The 22543-nt window shown below is 33.6% G+C and overlaps 3 protein-coding genes across 5 annotated transcripts; 1 reads left to right on the top strand and 2 right to left on the bottom strand.

Annotated features, from left to right (window-relative positions):
* Positions 1–147: 147 nt before the first annotated feature.
* On the bottom strand, positions 148–3118 carry LOC124955807 (DNA replication factor Cdt1-like). The gene is made up of 6 exons (XM_047510783.1): positions 2190–3118; positions 1872–2121; positions 1447–1783; positions 1182–1364; positions 780–1021; positions 148–698 (listed from the first exon to the last, which is right to left on the bottom strand). The coding sequence occupies exons 1-6, from the start codon at positions 2918–2920 to the stop codon at positions 330–332; spliced, it is 2112 nt and encodes a 703-aa protein (XP_047366739.1). The 5' UTR covers positions 2921–3118; the 3' UTR covers positions 148–329.
* A 512-nt stretch (positions 3119–3630) lies between these two features.
* On the bottom strand, positions 3631–17921 carry LOC124955909 (thyrotropin-releasing hormone receptor). 3 transcript variants are annotated; one of them, XM_047511036.1, is made up of 6 exons: positions 14862–17921; positions 14638–14698; positions 14305–14467; positions 7157–7265; positions 6716–6787; positions 3631–4898 (listed from the first exon to the last, which is right to left on the bottom strand). In XM_047511036.1, the coding sequence occupies exons 2-6, from the start codon at positions 14686–14688 to the stop codon at positions 4166–4168; spliced, it is 1128 nt and encodes a 375-aa protein (XP_047366992.1). In that variant the 5' UTR covers positions 14689–14698; positions 14862–17921; the 3' UTR covers positions 3631–4165. The 3 variants fall into 3 exon arrangements, with proteins under 3 accessions (XP_047366992.1, XP_047366991.1, XP_047366993.1); XM_047511035.1 differs by having other exon boundaries at positions 14638–14759; positions 14862–17920; XM_047511037.1 differs by having other exon boundaries at positions 14305–14532; positions 14638–17920.
* A 1318-nt stretch (positions 17922–19239) lies between these two features.
* LOC124955908 lies at positions 19240–22425 on the top strand. The gene is made up of 8 exons (XM_047511033.1): positions 19240–19787; positions 19865–19972; positions 20118–20263; positions 20341–20530; positions 20644–20800; positions 21230–21382; positions 21487–21889; positions 22001–22425. The coding sequence occupies exons 1-8, from the start codon at positions 19568–19570 to the stop codon at positions 22253–22255; spliced, it is 1632 nt and encodes a 543-aa protein (XP_047366989.1). The 5' UTR covers positions 19240–19567; the 3' UTR covers positions 22256–22425.
* The last annotated feature ends 118 nt before the right edge of the window (positions 22426–22543 follow it).

Raw genomic sequence — 22543 nt, 5'->3', positions numbered from 1 at the left:
CATAAGACATCATAAATATCATTTATAAATATAAGATTTGTTTTCCTAATTTTACTTCTTAGCCTTTTGTTCGTATATCACTTGTAATTATATTTGAAGAAAATAATATGACGATTATAATTTTATGAACACAAAACACACACCACGTAATTAAAAGTGTCAATTTTATTTTTATTCACTAGCAAAAAATATCAACTCTACTCGTAAGATGCTAATTCATTGTTATTGTACTCGTGCAAGCATACTATAAAAAAGTATATCATAAAAAATTAAAAATACGAATACAGATAAAAACTGAGTTTTACATTGATTTCATTGCAATAATGATATCACGATGTAATCACTTTATCGTTAGCTATTATTTCTAACATTTTAATTACTTTATTTAAATCGACATCTTTTGCAAGCTTTAAATAATCTGTTTTCCGCACGTTATGTATACTAGCCCAAGTAGGCAATAATTTACATAATTTTCGCACATGTTCATTTAATTCAGCCGCAGTTAGTTTAGTTCTAAACGAATTGTCTAATTTTGTCAATACATGTTCTAATGGTAAAACTCCTTTCTTTTCGGCTACAAAAATACTACGTAGAATTTTTGCTAATTCGGGTAATCTAGAATATAGAGTTGCCTCTTTATCTAGATCCGGAGTCCGAGTCATCATCTCTAATGCTTTAGCAGCTTGTTTTGCGCGTACCTAACAACATTAAGAATCGTAAATTTCAATAAATATATTAATTGAATCGAAAAGAAAAAAGACAACAACGTAAAGTTCTACCTTTTCAAGAAGAGCTTTTGGAATGCCTTTAAATGCCGTAGAAAGATGGTTCTTTTCTACAGATGGTGTAGCGGGTGGAGTATCTATGATATCAATATTAACGTTTTTCATAGTAACATCAGTAGATTCATTCGTAGAAGATATATCCGAAGATCCAGATTTGGACGTCATTTTTGCTTCTGCCAATCTTTGCAAAGCTTTTTCCATGCGAGTATTACAATTGAATAGAGATTTTGCTTTTTCTGTAAAAAAATACATGCATTAAAAAACATCAACGCGCAAGAATCTATACATATACATATATATATATATATATATGTGTGTGTGTGTGTGTGTATTTACATGTAATAAATTACACAACTAAATATTTGTGTAATGGACTTATCGTTAATATAATCTTACCTAGAACGTGTTTAGCAGAGGTGGCTTTTTCTACATCAGGTGGTTGTGGCAATACAGATTGGTCAATAGGCTTGCAACTTTCAACATCAAATTCAGGATGCCAACGTATAATTTTGTCTTTAGATATGACCATCGGTTCTTCTAATTTTAGCAAAAATTGCTCGTGCTCTGTCTTAACTTTATCTGCAATACATAAGTAATATTATTATGACGTATAATTAACGGTACACAAACTATTTGCAAGTCCAAAATTAATTGAAATTACCTAACAAAACATCATAAAATTTTCTTCTTCTTTCTAACAATATGCCTGGGCTCATGCTTACGTCTATTGCCGCCTGTAAGACATTGTCTTCATTTGGTTCATTCGGCCGATCTTTTACTTGTACAGTCGGTGTCAAGACTAATTCATATTTATCTTGTTTAGATGTCGATCCAAATGACCTAACTTTTTCTTGATGAAAGACATAAGCATCAGGATAAATAGTCTTTATTTGTCCTAAATGCTCTAATGTAAAGTTGCGCCGTAAAAGTTCTTGAACAGCTGGCTTTAATTTTTTAAATGTTATTAACTCTTTACGATTGAACAGCATAGCTGAGACCTAAGAATATGAAGAATATGGAATATTATTTCGCATATAAATGAATAGAGCAGAATGTAGGCGCAACAAATGATATATGTTCATGTACCGTATCAACGGATCTAAAAATTTCCGCTAAGAATCTATAGTTATACGGCAATGGTAATCCTGGTGTACCGTTTTCAAAAAGTGACAAATATCTTTGATAAGCTGGAGTTTTGTCAGGTTTACTCTTTACTGGACTAGTAGATTCCTTAGGTTCAAATAAAAGGCGACGTTGTGGGCTTGTTTGAGGTAATATTTCACTTTTCATAGGGCTCATTAATCCCTTGTTCGGCGATTTAAAGTTCTTTTGCGGGCTATTCGATAAAATAAAAATTAACATATAATATTAATGAGATCGTAAATATTATGAAAATGCATTTACCTAATTGGTATTTCAAGTTGAATACGTTCGAATTTCTGTATTTGAGGCTTATTACAATCATTTTGTTTCTGATATTCATTTAAACGCTGATCACATTTTTTTATGCGATCAATAGAAGCTTTTAATTCTGCTAGTCTGTTAGATTTGTTAATCCTATTTTTAATCTCATTCAAATCCAAATTCTTTTTACTAGAGTCATCTCTATTTGATGCCTTTTTGGGCGTAGTAAATCCAACAGAAGTTGGTTCATTCCTCCTCGACTGCTTTTCCTCTGATACACTTTTCTTTGGGGTCGTAGGTTGCTTCTTCTTTGGATTTAAAGTACCCTCCTTTTTAAATAATACTCTTTTCCCATCGGCATCATTACTTTTCTTGAGAAAACTCTCACGTATATCCACTTGACCAATTTCACTTAATTTCTGTGCTTGAGCTGCGCGTGAACGCGTGATAATTTTATTTGTTTTCTGTGCAAAACATTTAGAATCAATTTGATTTTGACACGTAGTAGAGTTTACTTTAAGGGTAGAATTATTGCTCGTTCCTTGCACCGATATAAATTTTCCTCTCGTTACCGTAGCTTCTTCTTCTTCTTCTTTTTCAAACAAAACTTTGGACGATTGCGTTTTCGTTTTGAATTCACTCTCTTTAGTTATTTTCGCATGCTCTTGATCCAACAATAATGCTTTAGATTTACACGTGTTAAAATATGCCGTTACTGATGGCTGCGTCATTTTTCAATATAAATATAAATCAATTTATATACGAATATGTATTTTTCTTCTTCTTCCTTTCACCTATTAAATGGTTTGTACACTTTGGAAAAAAGTCAACTTTCTTAACCTTAATCCTTTAGGATAACGTATATTTCGATTTACAACTTTTCTTTCTTTTTTCTTTTTTCTTATTACAGAACTAGACAATTTTAGCGCGAAAACTGTCAATTAGGGAATTTTAGGGAAAAATTACCACATCGTGAAGCCCGCCATTTTCAAATTACCCTTAAGATTGTGTTCAATGCAATGATATTTCGAATCGTTTAATGTTTCTTTTAAATCACTCAGAGCATTGTATAAATAATAAAATGTGACATCATTTATTAAGGGAATGAAAAAATTTGAAATAAAACTTTCTCCAACAAAATTATCCACATGCAGATATTCGATTGATTAACTTTGTCCATTGGTTAGTACGTACTTATGAGAGGAAACATTCAAAGTGCGATTTCTTTCTTTTCACAAATTAGCTTTGCGTTTTCCAAAAAATAGACATTTTTTCAAAGAATTTCATACTTGAACAAATAAATTATTCCAGTCATAAAAAAAGTTCATAATTTTTTTCTTTTCATAATAATCTTGTAAATAATCGCGTAATATCTGGAAATTAATGGTGAAATGATTTGTCATACAACTTCATTGCATTTGCATATATTTCGTGTGCTTTTTTTTATCTTTTATTTATAGCAATGATCTTTGCTACGAGTTGTTAAATTTTAATTCTAATGGATGTTTTAAGTCTATGACTAGTTATTTCTTTTCTTGTACATATTACAAACTTAATACTTTACAATAGTCTACGGTTCTTTATAATTACAAAAGAATATTTAAATATTATAACAGTTTACATACAATACTTTTAGTGGAATTTCGTAGTAATTTCATTGTATTGTATCTGGAATGATATTAAAGTTAACGCAAAAGTCTTTTAATAGCAACGATACAATTATTTTTAATCCACTGATAAAAAGACAAGAAAAGGGACAAAAAAATAGAGAACTAAGTATTTGGTGTTCTAAAATTGGTGGAGACTTTTTATGTCCTTTAGATGTGAGTAGTACTGTGTTCATGTATGCACACACACACACACACATATATATATATATATGTATATATATGTATATATATGTATATATATAATATAATATATATTTTTACAACGATATCTCTAATTAATGAATACTACAAATTTTTGTAATGTTTTTAAACATAACTTTCCTGTTTCTTTTTAACAATATTTCCAGTGACAACGGCCGTGAGTAATGGGATGTTAATTTGTTTTTCGATGGACACAGTAGTACATGTATTACTAGGTACTTTTACATTGCAACTTTTATTGCTGCTATGCCTCCTCCAGAAATCAGAATGATTACTGCTACTACAGTTTGTCGAACCAGTTGTGTACGTTCCGGTTCTGTCTGAAGTCTTTTTCTTTCTTTTCCTTGCAGGGCCCAATCCACAAAGTCTCAAAAAGCCTTCCCTAAATTTGGTAGACATTAAATTGTATAAAATAGGATTAATTGCTGAATTCAAATACAGCATTACTCTACAGAAATATAAGAGACTGTAATATCCCTCGATTCCAAGATTGATTATCATTTCTTGCGGTACTACGATTATCCATAAGGTCAATGCTCGAAAAGGTAATAAACAAAGGAAGAAGCATAAAACAACGGTGCCCAACATTAGTACCACCTGTTTACGATACTTTAACAAATTATTAGCTGGGCCACGGCTTATCGCAGGATTTGCCATGAGGTGTAGCGCTATCACCGTGTAAAGTACCATTAAAATTAACAGTGGTACGACGAAAAAGACGATTATCGTTGTAAGGACGAAAACGTTCATCCATGTTGCATCGGCGGAAGTGTAACAGGTCGGTATAAACGTATCGTCGATTTCTTCCAACTCGTAGGTTACCATCAAGAGTATGGGACTGAAAAATAGATATAAAATGTCATTAAATATATATTGAAGTGCCCAAATCATAGAGTCATTTTTAATAATATTTCCTAATTGTTATATTTTTTACGACAAAATTGTAGATTGACGAACTACCCCGTTGATTGACTTTACCGTCGATTAATGTCGTAATTCTAGAAGTATCAAGGATATGGTAACGAGTTTCTTCCTCTCCCCCCCTCCCCTGAGAAAAGGAAAAACACGAAGAAGGATAGTCGTGATAGAAGGGTTCCTATCGAAAGGTAATATGTCTTGTTTTCTATTTTTTTGCGAGATCCATCCAAAAAATTGGATACGATATTATCGATTAAGAAAGGGTGCGAATTTCCTAAAGAGTTTCACACACGTCAGTTTTGCACTGCAAATATAACTTTTTGCAAATCAAATTCACTCTTTTGCAAAACAGATTCAACCTTTTGCAGATCAAGTTTTTCTACAAAATTGCTTTTCTTAACACATTTTATAATACAAAAAGAAAAAAAAGAAAATGTTAGTTTAACAGTGAAAAATTTTATATAATGTTTGACGAAACTTGGTTTCTTCAGTTTATATATATATATATATATATATATTATTTATTTTTTACTCATGCATTTTGCATTTAATTCATAGATGTAGGTAGTTATTGATTGATCGTTTATCGATCAAACATGCGAATATTTTGACATATTTTGTCGGTAGTATATTAAAATTAGCCCTTAAAGAAGTAGAATTTTCAAACGGTCACATATCATCCTGTCGATAGAGAACACTTGTTACGTAAGAGGTTGGCATATATCTTGCAGCGATCCATCACTGTACTATTGCGTTGCAGTGTTCGATGGGACCGCACGTAGATCGACCGTAAATCAACCGTAAATGTTTCAAATTATTTACGGTGAAAATAAGAAATATGTATGAAAAAGGAAGAAAGGAAAGGAAATATTCTACCTTATTCAACCTCGATCATGATCGGATTGGTATCTTAGCCAGATGACGATGAAAAGTTAAATTTAAACAATTCAGAGAGGATATTTCCTAAGAAGAAATTGTCAAAGCTCGTTCACTTTGGTTACGGGTTTCGAAGAAACTCCCCTTTGACAGATTTAAGCACGAGTGATCTGTTCTTACATACGGTATATAAAACGTTTCTTTGGAAAGTGGTTTACGGATAATATGCTTTTTATGACGCGCAGCAGCTGTATGCGCCCGTAGGCGGTGTACTTAAGTACGCAAGAGAAACGTGCTGTTCTCGTAGAGATACGTTCACGCACACATAGACCTACTTATAGTATAGTCTCAGCTCTCCTCTCTCCTAAGTTTTCCCTCATCTGACTTGACTTGGAATGTATGTATATAAAGGTCGGATGAACCACTTCCTTACGTTACGTTCGATGGGATAAAAAATCGAGCTCTCTTCAGGGGCAGGGTCCCACCCTTGCTGGACCTTTTCTTTTCTTTTCTTTTCTTTTCTTTTCTTTTCTTTTCTTTTTTACGACGTGTATAATGATCTATCCTAACGGTATCGATATCGGTCACACCTTTTTTACTTACTTTTACCGTCATGATATATAAAAATTATTGAATCACGTCAAGTGATCCTTGTATAAAAATATTTTTCGTAAGTGAACGAGCTTTCTATGATCGAATCACGTTAGATTTTATTATTACTATAGTATTTCACCTTGAAATCGAAGAATTATGAATCGGGAAGTATTTAAATCGACGTAGGAAAGTAGATTGCAACCGTGAACGATCAAAGCGAAACGACGATTTTGCTTAACGACGAAGTTTATCATTTCTTTTTCTCACCTTGTACAAAGGGCTGCTGCCACCCATGCAAGAAAGCAAAGAAACGTCGCTCTGGCCTTCGTGCAAACGTATCTACGGATGACATAAACGTTTTGACAAGTTTTTAATGCAATAGAATGAACCTTTGAAATATATGTTAGGTATATGTGCTATATATAAAGAGTGTCTCAACGCGAAAACTGTTCGTCAGAATTATTTTGAAAGTTAGTGATTTTGTTCGAAAAATGCCGAGGTAGGTCAATTTGCTTTTCGAGAGGGGATAAATCCTTATCATAAATTCAACTACTTTGGGTTAAACTCTTGAATGGCAACAGGCGTTTTTCGAAAAAATCATTATAGATTATATAATAATTTTAATGAACCCTTGGAACATTTTATATGTTTCGTTGAAAGAAAAAGAAACAAAAAAAAAGGAAGGAACGTTCCTTTAGTTTTTCTTACCCTGCCCTCAGTGGCTCACAAATCGCGTAATATCGTTCGAAACTAATTGCCAAAATCGTTAAAACCGAGGCATGTGCTACGGTCAATTCCACGAATGGAACGGCTTTGCCTGAAACAAAAAATATATATTTTATTAAAAATATATATTTTTAATCACATTGATAGGAGCGTTGACTATAATCGACAACAGTCGTATACATTCTTACAATCAATCAAAAGCATACGTATTTAATAAGCGCCCATTGTATCATCTTTAATCGACTGTTTATGTTTTATCTTTTTTCTAATTGTTTCTTAGTTAACTTCATCGTAAGTTAACTAAGCAGATAGTATACGTGGTGTCCCGTAGTTTTGGAGAATCGTTTCGACATTGAATTCTGTACACGAAGAAAAATAAAAAAATTTTCATATCAATATATTTGATCATGTTCTCGATTTACGACGAGTTTTCTCTTTGATACACAGTATCCGCTTACATTCGCAAGAATCGTTCGATTCTTATTCCATTCGAAGACGTTTTATCATTAATTGCGTTACCCTTCCTTATATCTTTAGGAATCGTTCGAATTTTTTTATTAGCCTCGTTCAAAATTCTCTCTCGAAAGTATTTTATCGCAAATAATTCCTAAAGTAATAATCCATTGATTTAACATAGGATATTGAATTCAGTTTGTAAATAGAGGCGGATGGAATTAGTTCGATTAAACAAGCGATTCTCCGAATATACAGAGACACTCTGTATATACGGATTGGTAATACTTTATTTGTTATTGTACGAAATTATCACGCTTACTCTCAGCCCTTAACTGACATTACGCGACAGACGAAGAGATATTAATCATATTTTTAGCGATAATAAAATGTCAATGATGAAAGAATACGGGGGAGGGAAAAAAAGTACGGTTTTTATATCTTCTAAAGTAGCGTTACTTGATTATCGATGATCTTGATATATCGACCGTCGTAAAAAGTGATCCGAAGAAAATTAATCGTTGATAGTTAAGATAAATCACTTTCACTGTTCAACAAAAAAGTATAGAAAGAGGGAAATACAGATTCTTCTGATCTTTTCATTGTCAGATTTCGTCTTGTATGGAAAAGAGAGAGGGAGAGAGAGGGAGAGGGAGAGAGAGAGAGAGAGAGAGAGAGAGAGAGAGAGAGGGAGGGTGCATGTGACATGTAATGTCACACATGGGTCAATTGCCTCGATTCCTTCACCCTTTTCCTGACGAAGCAGAGGGTAGATGATTGCACCGCTTGTTTATCTCTGTCTTTATCCTTCTCTCTCTTTCTTTCTATTCCTAACTTCTTTCTTTCCTTATATATTTCGTTCGTCCTCCTCTTCTCGTCCGGGAAAAATAGAGGAAATCTTACGGGACTAAAAGTTCAGCCGATACTGTGATAACTATGATAACGTTTTTATTTTTATTTCTTTCTTACTTCCCGAGTGACACAAAGAAGGAAACGTCCCTTTGGAATTGAAAGGGATTTTTGATTTCACCAACTCGACTCGGCTACGATATCCGAAAGAAGAAAATCCAAGAAGAAGAAGAAGAGGAAGAAGAAGAAGAAGTAGATGAGAAATATAATGGAAATGATAAGGAACGTATGAATGATCAAAAGAAGTTTTTCTTTTTCTTCTCCTTTTTTCTTTTCTTCGACGAAGGAAGGTTAAGCATTCGATTGACCTATCGATAGCTCAATGCGAAACCCTTTCAGATTCTTTTCAAATTCCTTTCAAATTTCTTCGTCTTACGACAGGATTGTATATATATAGGATATTTTTTGGTTTACGTACATACATACACATGTCGTGCTTTCGATAAAATGCGAAATGCGAGAACATAGTTGTGTCAAACGGTAAACGTTTGCTTTCACTTAATTTTCTATTTGTATTAGAAATTCTGAGGAAGAATGTGAGAACCTGTTGGGATACTTCTCGGCGATGGTTTTATCCCTTTTAACATGGTCGCTTAAGCGTTGAGATTTGTTTTCCACGATCGATTTCTAACGGCGCCGGCATACGATGCATTCATCCCCTTTTCCCACGTCGTATTGTTCAATCAAATATTTTCGGAAAATTCTCTCACCGAAGAGATAGATTTATCGTTATAGAAAACTTTATCAGAGAATTTGTTCCATTGTTCTTTATATATATATATATATATATATAACTCGGAAAATAAAAGCAAATTTTCGTCGGATAGATTTTACTCTGTCGAAAGATGCTCCCGAGAGTGATCAGAAAGACGACGAAAGAGAGTACCCAACCTCAAAGATGGTTAGACCTCCCTTTACCAATTTTCGTTTCTGGTTTTTCTATCAACTCCGAGTCATGCAGAGCTTCCTTATATCTTCTATACCTTCTATCTAACCTGGCGAAGTCTTCTCATAGCCAGGATCGCTTCGGTTCTTTTCCATAATACAAGAGGACAGAATGGAAATATTATAATTTGCTCGGACTACTTTGAAATTGGAATATTGCCGATGTTTGTTTGTTGAAATGTACTCTAGAATATCTATTCGATAAGATTTCTTTCTCTCTTTTTTTTTTTTTTTTTGTTTTTCAGCGTTAACAAAAAAGTCGAATAATTCCGAGCTCTGAGAGTTTGAATTTCAAAGTTTCCTTAGAAAATGAATATGGACAGTGAAAATTCAAGGAGAGGGAGAGAGAGAAAGAGTGAAAAGAGAGAAAAAAAGAGAAAGAGAACATGGCGCTTTTTTATCGTATTTCCTGCCACGAAGGTTAAAGAGATATTGGAAGGAAACCGGTTGGACAGAGAAGGCGCTATGCCAGCCCGTAGCATTAAATGCTCCAACAGCGTATTGGCTAAGAGCAACGGTAATTCGCGACGGGGAGTAGAAGTTCACCTACTCGTTTCCATCCCCGTGAACCTCCATCAACCCTATCCAGTAACAAGTTCTACCTTGTATACGTAGTTCCATTGTATAAAACGAGTGCCTCTCTCTCTCTCTCTCTCTCTCTCTCTCTCTCTCTCTCTCTTTTTCTCTCTCTTTGTTCTCTATCTTGCCCTAGCCTTGCTCTCGCGATGTTAGAACCTCCGGTGTTTCAAGGACACTTCAATGTCTAGAGCAACTTTATCCAACTTCTTTCGAACTTATATATATATATATATATATTCTATATATTCTATTTTCTTTTTTCTTTCCTTATTAATTTTTAACAACGAGGCACGATGAAAAGAGAAAAGAAGAAAAAAGGAAGGAAGAGAAAACAATCTCATCGGAGAACTTTATTCTTTACGAATGTATGTATATAACTAAATACTTGAATTTTCTCATTTAAAAAGATTCACGTAGTGAATTAAAGCTATTTATGATTGTTATTACGTCTTACGTCTGTTTCATTCGTGAAACGATGACTTGGTGATGACGACAAAGGAGCAAATTTAATTACGTTGAGGTTCCTGGAATCGAGCGTAATGGAATCGAGTGTCAGAGTAGAGAACGCGATTAATAGTACCGGACCTACGTGATTTTCCTTCTGATAACTTTATGATTGTGTCAGTAATACATACACACACATACATACATGTATATACATATATATATACACAGAGAGAGAGAGAGAGAGGCGAAGGAAACATATACGCGCGCGCGCATACGAACGTACGGACACGTACGTTCTTCCCTAATAAATGATTAAATTTCAAATTGACATTTTCTTGCAGTCCTACGAGTGGACAATAATAATAAATGGTCCTACGCAAACTCCTCCTTCTCTTTTTCTTTTTCTTCTTCTTCGTTTTCTTATTTTTTTCTCCTTTTTTTTCCCGTTACACGTCGCATTCATTAAATTTAGCTCGTTATCAGAAAGGACAAGATTGCATTATTATACGCTAGCACCAACAACGATAGAACCCGCTTTGCTTTCTCATTATCTATTTGGGTTACTTCACCTATACGTAGCACCTCTAATCACTGATTGTTACACGTGTACTCATATGGGGGCGTTTAAGAATCTTTGTTTTTCTTTTCTTTTTTTTTTTCTCTTTGAATACTTGCAAGTAACCTCTGTCTCTCTCCTCTTTTAAAAGATAATTCTTCAAAATCATCGACGTTTCCTTCTTCTTTGTCCTGGAAATAATTTTTTCTTTTTTTCTTCAAGACAAAAAGAGAGAGATGGCAAATTCGTATTTTTGAAAAGTATTTTATAAGGAGTAGTAGATATAAAGAGTATAATCGTTAAAACGTGCATAATCTTTTATATTTTTGGCATCGTTACGGGAGTACGTCGACTGTGTAAAAAGGGAGTAACAAAATTCGCGGTGCTTGTTTTAACGCATCGCGCAGTCTTAGCTAACCGTACGATCGAGAAATCTCGTGCCTTTACGTTTATCTATAAAAAGAAATGGTAAGTGGACTGGTTGGAAACTTTTGGAGTTTGGAGTGTTTATTGATTCGTATTTGAATTTTTGTTATGTCGACGAAATATGTAATATCTTTCGTTCTTGGTTAACGATCAGTATGTTCCGATTGAATAAGTTTTCATGCGTATACTTCCGCTTGATATGATCAAACAAAGCTAAAATAAAAAGTTAAAGCGAAATATTGGACGTTTTCTGAAATTTCCTTCTATGCGGAATATATCAGAGACGAGTAATAAAGAGAAATAAAAAAAAAAAAAAAAAAAAAAAAAAAAAAAAAAAAACAATAAAATGAAGAAAAGAGAAAGAAAGAAAAAGAAATTTTAGCAGATGAAATTAACAAATCGTTCTCCTTGCGTTTCATAGTAGTAATGTGTGATCTCTTAATGGAATCTCTACTGCGAAAATTTGTCGAACAACTCGGTGGGTAGCAAAAGAGAACAAATGGTTAAATGTGATTTACCGAAGAGCGGAGTTGAATGCAAAAACGAGGGCTACGAGCGAAATGCGTGAAGAAAATTAAGAGATGCAACGTCGTGCTAAATTTAAAATACTGTCGAAAGAACAGCTCGGCTATACGAATTTGAACGTCATTTTTACGGGCTAATTAATAAAACAAAATGTTTGAGTTTGGACACGATTTTTTCCGAATAAATAGATTTTTCAAATTTATTGCACGCCGGTAATGTCCTTCTGTTCTTTACTATTTCTCTCTCTCTCTCTCTCTCTCTCTCTCTCTCTCTTTTTTTTTTTAACTACAACACTATAGGCTTATTGGCAATATTCTTCACTTTGAAACTTTTTACAAGTGACGAAGAATATCGCGACCCGATAAGTGTCCTGCCATTGGACGACATTTGGGAAAAAGTTTTGAGAATACAACGACAGCTGCTACTATCTCGGAAATGCGTGCGATTTAGAAAAAAGTAGACTTGGCATCATGCCCGATGACACTAATCACGATGAAAATCTTCCCGGAACTTTACCGTCGTGAGAATGATACTCGTAAAAATGTTTAAACTATTACAATGAAGGAACTTCCACGAATTTTATGATTTCCTTTTTTCTTTCTTTCTTTTTTGTTTTTCGAGAATTCATTGTACATAAGTAAATACAGTTGAAATTATTTTTACATCCAATTTCGACAAATATTATAATTTAGCCGTTCATTTTTTAAATTTGTCTTGTTCATTTTTTCTAAATTTTACTAGCAAACGATCAGTGTGATTAATTCATTTTTATATTTGAAATAAATTATCATTGATAATAATACATTTTACTATTATTTATCTTTGAATGCATATTTAATAAGAAATTTAAAAAAGAAACTTTTCAATCAATTCGCTTCTTGTCTCGTGGAATTAATTACACTTTGATATAAGCAAATGAACGTGCTTAATAGTTGAGGATTAAATAATCATCCTATCGGATAATTGATAGAGCAAATTATTTGGCTAAAAAAAAGAAAAGAAGAAAAAGAAAAAAACCCCCAAAAGCAAATAAGAATAGAATTTTCCGACGGATAAGATAGGATTTTTCTTTACTCGTTAGAAACGACAGAATCGATTTCGTCTTAGTGCGTGCATGTGTATATGTCTGAGTTACACTTTCACTTCTAATGGATCCCATCCGGATCGCACTTAGGAATGTCTTAGGTTGCAATAAACGGTATGTCGACGCGAAGACCCAGAAAAAATGAGAGGAATGTCGAGAAGACACTTCGACAGAGGGAAATAAACAGAAGTGGCGAATAAACTTATGGTGGATTTTATGGATATCTCATTAAACTCGAACGATTAAATTAAAAAATTTGACTTATTTGAAAAAAAAAAAAAATATATATATATATATATACATATATAAGAAAAAGAGTAAATAAATAAATGGATAAAGTTTAATTAAATGTAGTCAAAGTAATAATTGGCTTAAAGAATAAAATCGCGATATGTCTGATTTGTCACGTGTGACTACGTGTCTATTCAACTGTTGCGTTATGTTATGTGATTTGATAAAAACTATTTGGTCTATCGACAGGTATATAGAATAAAAAGAGGACATATACACAAGTTGCATATATAGACATTGCGCCAAGCTCTTCTTTGGAAAATTTACCGACTGTTACCATGAAATCCGAGTACTCCGAGTGCTCTACGGCTAACTAACGAGATTTTATATCTTAAAATGTTTCTTGGATGGCATCCACCTTGGTGCATTATCTTTTCCATAAATCGTATACCGAAACCTTTACAAATTTAATGCATAAAAGGACAACATGCTTCAAAAGTGCTTCGATATATCCAAGTACATTTTATCGTATAATCGTACCTCGAGTATAATTGCAATGAACTATTAAAAATAATAGGTTAATTTTCGACGATTGAATTCTATCTATAGAAATAATTATTCTTTTTTTTTTTTTTTTTTTTTTTTTTTTTAAATATCCCAATCATATGCAATCAAAATGGCATTTTCTATGATAGTAATTATGTCTTTCGAACTATCGATTGTTCCTCTTTACATTTCTGAGACTCTTTCAACTGGGAACAACGACATATGGTTTTATCCAACTCCAAGGTAACAATGACAGCTTCGGGGAGAAAATGTGCGGCGTTTGATATTTTTGGAATTGTTGACCGACATATCATCGATGTCAATGCGCCTTCATCTCGTCTTTCTTCGTTGTGCGAATGATGGGAAGACGATAATAGTATGGTAAAGGTAAATATATATCGTGGGTTTGAAAAAAAAAATTGTACTCACACATGTGTTCACCGAGTGGCCAAACCTGAGGACCAGAATTGACTTCCACCAATACGGTCGGCGTGCATATTAAAAGGACGAACAAATCGGCCACGCTCAAATTTACGAGAAAAATATTGGTGCTGTTTCTCATGTCTTTGCCTCGTAGAACGACCAAAGGTACCTATTAATTTCATACAAAATGTAATGGATATTGCAAAGGATGGGCAAGAAGTCCCTAACTGGGATCTAAAATGATTTTTAAAAATCAATTACTCCTTCATCGAGTATTTCATTCGCTCTGTAGATATATAAATTACGAATTAACGTTAACGTTAATGTCGAAATAATTACCATGAGATTTCCTATTATACCAAGTGCCATGACGATTATGCAAATCACCATAGACGTTGTCCTAATATACATAGGTAACATGTAAAGCGTCGAAGTTGCATTTTTAGGTTCAATCACTGAAACTAAAGGCGAAACTGGGATTTCTATTAAAGTATACGTACGCAGATGGATTTATTTATTTTTTCTTTTTTTTTTGTTCCTTTTTACTTTGTTTAAAAATTTACCTGAAAATCCATCCAAAGCGGCATTTCTAATGGCGGTCGTATAAAATGACGAATTTAATTCAAGTGCGACGCTCGACATCGTAGAAAGCATCTCTTCTCGCGAGAAAAATTCTCAAACCTTTCCCTTTTTTTCACGTTTCTTCTTTCCTTCCTCTCCTTTTTTCTTTTCTCTTTCTCCTTTCTTTTTTTCGTCCTCGGCGAAGAATTCCTTATGCCCCATGCAATACGGGCGCGTCTTGCATATTCACCTATCCCCCGGTTTAAAAAATTTTCATTGCGCCTATCTTATTATTATTATTCGTACGTGCGTTAATGAAAATTCGAAGTTATTAACGAGTCGTATACAAAATACGACTGTAATATCCAATTGAACGATCGAACGATCAATCACTTTAATTCATTCGACTGTCGTCGAATGAAAAAGGACGACGTTATATGTTTAGCTTGTTTTTTTCTTTGTTTTCGTTCCATCTTCCGATACACTTCGACAATATATCGTTACGATAACGCTATTAATTTACTTAATAATTAACAATTGAAATTCATTACGCTCATGGATATGTTTTTAGTTCGTCTTATTTCTAAACAACACGATGGTACACAAGTGTCGAGAAATTTAGAACGGTTAACGAGCAGGACGATGTAATCCCAACGAGAAAATAAAGTTAAGGTGCGAACCGTGATGACATACGGTAGAGCTCGTCTCGATCTTGAAGTAACCACCGCTTGCATCAAGACAGGAGTGTTAAGTGACATTATAAACTGCTTCCCGTAACTCAATAGCTGTCGACTCTCTCGCGATATCCTCTCGGGTTAGATCGATAAGCCCAATGCCGATTATTATTATCTCTTCAGAATTCTTTTTCTCAGATTTTCTTTTCACTTCTCTGCGAGTCCTCGAAGCTCCCCCGGTTACCTTGGCACGTCTCATTAACATCGATTAACTTCCCATATATAACGAATCGATTTGAATTTCGATGCCAATCGAAATCGTTTACATTTGCGAATCAATTGAATAATTATAAAATGATAAAGAGTAAAAAAAAAAAAAAAAAAAAAAAGAAAAAGAAAGAAAAACAACCGAGATAATTAATTTATCTCAATCGGAAAAGGACGAAATAATAATCGATAAGAGTAATCTACGATGGAGATCGAGTTCTCCCTAGTGTAACTATAAAATGAAAAAGGTGTTCACGGTGCGAGAGAGATAGCTTCTTCGTGTCGATCATCACAGACGATTAAGTTCACTCCCGTCCCGTCGTTTTTCACCTTACGAATCGATGGTTGTAGTTTTAGATACCTCGATATCATTCACGCCCAGAGAGCTTTACTTATCTTTCTCTCTCGGTTATATGCCATTGGCTTCTTCCAACGATCCCGAAATTAAACGTTTTTACGTTTATTCATTTACTTCTCTTCCTTCCGTCGCATTTATTTTCACTAAACGTTCATTCTTTTTAATTTTGTGTATCTTCCTTAGAAAATTTCTCAGTTTACTATCAAAGATAATAAGAGACAATCGTCATATCGATGCAATGACTCGTGACGAAATCGTATCGTAAACAGGGTGTTATGTCAGAAACGCGAAGTGTGGCTTACAAATTGTACCGATAAACTGAATGGGAATACTCGGCCCGCCACAAACTCTCAAACGGCGTTCTCCTTTTCTTTCGAGCATGCGCTTTTTATACGACGCGTGCTTACCAGCCACTCTCCCATACCAGTGTTTTTTCTTTTTCTTTCTTTTTTTCGAGTATATCCTTGTTAAACGATAGGAAGGAGGAGTTACATCTGAACTCTACCTTCGATTGGCTTGTTTATTTACACTACGTACCAAAGTATTTGTTATTCAAATCACTGTAGATACACAGAAGAAAATAATCATGTTACGCAACGAAAACTAATTGTAAGGTGATAGTGATCTTAACATTTATTTATTCCTTCGGATGATTCATTCTCGCAAAGTTTTCATTCTTTGCGTTTCATTGATTCGCAAAAGGATGAATTTGATTAGTAAAAAGTCAAATTTGCGTTGCAAAATCTGAACAATGAAAAGGAACGTTAGGTGAACGTTACGACTATTTTAAACAAGGTATACATCTAGATAATAAACAAAAAATTGATCAACGATGACTCGGTATTCCTCCTACTCTTTTAGTTGTGCCAAAATTAGACCTCAAAGTAGTCATAAAATTATCCCTATATCGTTTCAATGAATTATATTTTCATTTTTTCTCTCGATACACAAATAGACTATTTTCAACGCGGAAAGATCTTCATTGTCGATTATCTACATAATATTCGCAATTAAACAACGAATTCAATCTAAAATGATATAACGTTGTTGTAACCTTTTTTCTCAATAATATTCGCGCTTTTTTAGAAAGATTGAGTATCATAGCCGATGACGTCATTCGTGACTATAAACCTCCTTATTTCGATGATTTTTATATACCGCATAGCAGACCGAACATTACGATAAAGATTGGTAGTTGGTCAAATATTATCTATCCTTTCGTAAACAGGTTTATATATTACCAGGAAATCTTTATCTTTTGCGAAACTATTCGACAAACGAACAAAATTCATGGTTCTAGCATTATTGAAGTTTTAAAAATACTTTCTTCAAGCTTCTCACGTTTGGATATACACAAATAATACACTTAGGTACATTCATCGATGATTTATCGAAAAGTTTGACAGACAAATGGATATACATATGTGTATATGTATAAGGCGAGCTTGTTTTCGTACTAAAGAAAATCGGAAACGAAAAAAGCGTTCTAGCTTTCTGTTAAAAGTCGTTCTTCTGTGTTATTGTTGGTCCATAGCCAGACATGCGTGTATACAAGTATTTCTTTTTCTTTGAACTACGGAGAATAGATTAACGGCATTTACATGGTGACAGAATAATGATAGATTTTTGCCTTTTCGTTGGAGTTAATCCATTTCGTTTCGTCGAATCCATTTCCTCTTTTTTTATGCGCCACATTTCTGAAAGAGAAAAAGATTAAAAGAGAGAGGACTTTTGATAAATCAGTAATTTTTTACACGTTATTCAGTACCATAAAAGAGAGAGAGAGAGAGAGAGAGAGAGAGAGAGAGAGAGAGAGAGCAAAATACTGATAAATCACTGTAAAATGTGTAATTTTTTTTTAAATATTGTTTGAAGATATGTATTATTATGTAATACAATTTTCCTCGATGCGAGAGATTCCTAAAATCAAAGTGATCTATGTGTATAATATTGACGTAACATTGTTAACATATAAGTCACCCTTGCGTGGTAGAACTACTGCACCATAAATGGTTATGGTCCTTTCTCTTTAAAGTATGTTACAGGTATACTTTCATCCATACAATTACGTTATAGAATCTTGGTCATACCTATACAATATTTGATGCCGATTATCTAACGATGCATAATACCCATTTTTTACAATTATATAAATATGTAAAAAAATAAATATTGGTAATCGTTTAAAAACAAAACCACGTTGATCTTTACATCTCACGAGGAGGTCACGAGTAGAAAAAAAAAGTTTACGTGCTCTTTACACCTGCGACTCGGCGGACACGTGCAAATTACTCTTATTGAATTATCTTATAATTTCAATCAGTCGCAACATATCTTAAATCTATGAATGTACGCCCTGTATAGATAGTTTTAAATTGTCTATCTATCTTCTCGTGTGTACGTAAGACTAAATTAAAATAATTTTCATAAATACGCGAAATAATTCGTAAGAATAAGGAACTATAAAAGGATTATTAATTACGATTATTTGTAAGATATTTAACGATAAAAGTCTCCTGTAATAATATCATTAAGCAGTGTTACTAACGAATTTTACACATCAACCAGATTTAACAAATAATACGATAGTTATGCAAGGGTTAGTTGTGCAATGAGTATTAAATATATGTCATCTGACAATCGATATACCACGATAAGAAGCTTAAAGATTATTAAAGGTGGTTCTCACGATGGTTGTTTTTACGAGTGTACAAAAATATCGTGATAAATTATTTTGTCAAAATAATACATTTTGTTTGATATTCGTCTAATTCGTCTAATTCGGACTGTATGATTTTTTCTTTGGAAGGACATCCACATACGAAAGATTTCGAAGAATTTGTTTTACGTGATTCGTACGAAATTGATTCGTTCGTAATAAAAATCTTCCACAAAAATCAAGATTCGTCTAAAATGTCGTAGAATATCTACGACATAATCGAAGTGAATGAAATTCAATCTTTGACTCGATGAAAAAAAAGGCTTGCTTTGAGAGCACCTGGTTTGCGAAATACATAGATAAAACCTTAGAAATTCGCATAATACATGTCACGGCTTCCTTATAAAGCTAGCATTTTTCAATACCAAGGTCTGCACTCGGAAGAGAGACCCCAGTCTTCGAATATAACGGATTTCGATCAACTACTTTGAAATATCGTTAATCAAACGCGTAAGATTCGATCGAACGTAAATAATATTCTTTATTATTTTAAATAAACTCGTATCGTACGAGTAATAATAAAAAGTAGAATATGATAAAGCGTGTAAGTGAAAGTTTAGTGTTCGAATAAAAGAGAAGAAGAGCAAAGAAGGAATAGTGGAAGAAACGAAAGAAGAATTTTTTTTACGCGTTATTTAACGAGAGAAAGTAATCGATCGAGGAAAAAAGGAATAGGAAAGAAATAAGATAATGGAAAAATTTCGACAATGGGGTCTCATTTGCGCGATCATTGCAGCATGCACTTGCGGAGTGCGTACGGAATGTGAATCTCGAGGGCACATTTCCTTATTGACGAGCATTCACGATGACGCACCCTGTAAAAAGATATCTACGAAAGGTGTTTTGCTTTACGAGGCAGCCAAATTATTGACGGAAATTCATAACAATAAATCCAATACCATGGACATAGGTAATTTTAGAATTGCTAAAGATTGATTTAGACTTGTTAAAGATATGAAATGATGCGATACGATCTTGCGATTACAGAAATAGATGTTTTCGATACGTGCGATAGCATCACTGGTGCATTGAAAGCAGCTATGAAAGCTTTAGTTTCAGCGGATGTTAATTGTTTGCAAGCGCCTCATTATTTGGGTAAATATTTCTTACCTGATCGAAATGATATAAACGTGAAATGATCGAATATTTTTCAATAATTTTGATGACACATTGTATACCCGATTATTCGTTTTATTTTTTGTTTTTGCTTCTCCTCTCCCCCGTCTTATTTAACTTACAGGTATAATCGGTCCCGATACTACAATCAATGCCGAAGCTGTTCACAAAGTAACATCTATATTAAAGATACCACACATTGTTAGAAAAGCATCTAACGCTCCATATCTTCATCAACTCGTCTACGAATCTGATTCCTATTTGGTCGAGGTAATGAGTCAAAAATTTCGATAATGATCTTGCGATCTAATAGAAATATAAAAGAAATATAATATTATTATTTATAGGGAGTTTTGAAAGTCGTTCAATTGTTGAAATGGAAATCGTTCACATTAGTTGCTAACGTTGAAGAAGAATTAGACGACGATGTTCAAAATATCGCTAAGAAATTAACTATGCGAGCGATTGAGAAGAACTTGTGCGTTCTCGTTCACGACGACGACGACGACGACGACGACGACGACGACAAAAATGAAGGTAAAGTAAATTTCATTCTTGAAAAAAGTAATTGATTATTTTCAAGAGATTTTTATTTAGACATTATTTTATATTCCTTTATTTATAAATGTTATTAAATATCATTCCTTCAGGCTACACGTCCCACGTTGTACATATTGGACGACCCGACAAACGATTTTTTAATAAACTCGTAAATGCAACTATTCTTGTTGTTAGCGAAGGAAATCTCGATGAACATTTGAATGCCATTGATACGTCTAACACCATATTGCTTTTGGAAGATTCGAGGTAATAAATCTTTACATTTCTAACATCGTATATCAGATTGATTATAAATTAACGGCTAGTTGAATATTTCCTTTGTCACGTGCAATAGGAAAACAAAAGATCCATTAAGAAAATTTGTCAAAGAAATACGATTACAAGTCGATCGTGCATAACAAGATACTCCTGAATAGTTGAAACAATTTATTGAATTAATTAAGCTATTTTCTGTTTTTATTATTATTATTATAAATTGACTTTAAAGTCTTTTGTTTTCGATTAATAACTTTAATAAGGTGGTGATTAAACTTATGGTAAGATTTTATTTTTCCATGATCACAAAATTGTTGTTGTCCCTAACAAATGAGATATTCAACTTGATCCTTAATTTATTAATCAAGCATGCATGCATATTGAAAAGTTGTAATAAACGTTACGATTCGTTACATAAAGAGAAGTATTACCTGGACTCGAAGGAAGAGTCGATAAATCAAAGTGGTGGCCTGGAGGAGATGGTATCGATAAATATGACGCCGAAGCGTTAAGAGAAGTAAGATGGCTCGAAAATGCGATTGAAATTTATATTAAGGCAATCGATTTGGTTTGGTAAATACATAAATCCAATTCATTTTTATCGCATCGAATGACGGTATGTCATTACAATTCTCTAGTTTTTTTTTTTTTACCGATAATAATGTTGTCATTTTTAGCAAAAAGAAAAAATGCAAGAACCCAATGAACTCCGTAGATTGGAACAACATTCTGTCGAACGTGTTGATATCTTATAATATTGAATCGCAGAATGCTCCGCAGTCTCTTGATCTCTTGATAAAAATGAAAGGTTCCAAATTAGAGAATCTTGGCAACGTGATCGTGAAAAAGAATTCGGCGAAAATTCAATGGGAAGATGATGATGACGACGACGACGACGACGACGACGACGACGACGGAAAGAATGACGATATACCCGATGCATTTGAGAAAATCGTATCGGAGGAAAAAGGTACTCGTTCTGGATGTGCGACAAAGGAAATGAAAATGTTACACGAGAGTGAACACGACACGACTCACATTCTTGTATCTGAAATGGACGATAGCGAATGGTGGACCATGGTAAGTGATTGAAAATTTGAACAAAAGAAAAAAGAGAGAAAAGAAAATTTGTCATTTTCTTTAGTTCCCTCGTAAAAATTGATTTTTCATTTTTCTTCTTTTAATAAATAGGTCGGTACGGTCAGCGGCGTGGGCGTTGCCATGTTCTTCGTTGGTATTCTAGCGGTTTATGTCGTATACACGAATATACGTGGTCCAGTACAAAAAAATAGCAAATCTCGGATCGACAGAGACACGAGTTTGAGAAGAGTAGGTAGCGACAGAGAATTACCTACGACCGTTCGTACCACGAGACAAGCTCGTGGGGCACAGAGGAGGGACAGTAACAGAAGCATCAGAAGTAATATGTCCGACAAAAGTGTTTGAAACGTGAAAACGCGTTTTTTCTTTTTTTTTTTCCAACGAAAATAATCGATGTTATTTAAACTACGATCTTTAAATTAAGATCGGAATGCAATTTTAAATTTCTTTGTAAAAGTTGAAAATTAAAATGATATTTACAATAGTCGGTGGGAAATAAAAATATATTACATCGTCTCGAGCAAATTAATTAAAACGATCTTTTTATGTGTTATCATCAACAAATGCACATTGATCGGATTGATTGTTCAACATTAATTTGTCATTCTTTCAACGTCAACAAATATGTGTATA

The sequence above is a fragment of the Vespa velutina genome, chromosome 19 (assembly GCF_912470025.1).
Source record: "Vespa velutina chromosome 19, iVesVel2.1, whole genome shotgun sequence".
Taxonomy (NCBI): domain Eukaryota; kingdom Metazoa; phylum Arthropoda; class Insecta; order Hymenoptera; family Vespidae; genus Vespa; species Vespa velutina.
The sequence above is the reverse complement of the archived record's forward strand: the minus strand, read 5'-3'. Positions and strand labels throughout refer to the sequence as shown.

What these genes read in the sequence shown, in the direction of transcription:
- LOC124955807 (XM_047510783.1), bottom strand. Translation starts at nt 2,920, where the DNA reads ATGACGCAGCCATCAGTAACGGCATATTTTAACACGTGTAAATCTAAA. An exon ending in CAACTTGAAATACCAATTAG is followed by an intron (nt 2,122 to 2,189) that starts GTAAATGCATTT and finishes TTTATCGAATAG; the next exon opens with CCCGCAAAAGAACTTTAAAT. An exon ending in TTTTTAGATCCGTTGATACG is followed by an intron (nt 1,784 to 1,871) that starts GTACATGAACAT and finishes TCATATTCTTAG; the next exon opens with GTCTCAGCTATGCTGTTCAA.
- LOC124955909 (XM_047511035.1), bottom strand. Translation starts at nt 14,952, where the DNA reads ATGCTTTCTACGATGTCGAGCGTCGCACTTGAATTAAATTCGTCATTT. An exon ending in GTATAATAGGAAATCTCATG is followed by an intron (nt 14,468 to 14,637) that starts GTAATTATTTCG and finishes TGAAATTAATAG; the next exon opens with GTACCTTTGGTCGTTCTACG. An exon ending in GCCACTCGGTGAACACATGT is followed by an intron (nt 7,266 to 14,304) that starts GTGAGTACAATT and finishes TTTTTGTTTCAG; the next exon opens with GCAAAGCCGTTCCATTCGTG.
- LOC124955908 (XM_047511033.1), top strand. Translation starts at nt 19,568, where the DNA reads ATGGAAAAATTTCGACAATGGGGTCTCATTTGCGCGATCATTGCAGCA. An exon ending in CTGATTCCTATTTGGTCGAG is followed by an intron (nt 20,264 to 20,340) that starts GTAATGAGTCAA and finishes TATTATTTATAG; the next exon opens with GGAGTTTTGAAAGTCGTTCA. An exon ending in AAGGCAATCGATTTGGTTTG is followed by an intron (nt 21,383 to 21,486) that starts GTAAATACATAA and finishes TGTCATTTTTAG; the next exon opens with CAAAAAGAAAAAATGCAAGA.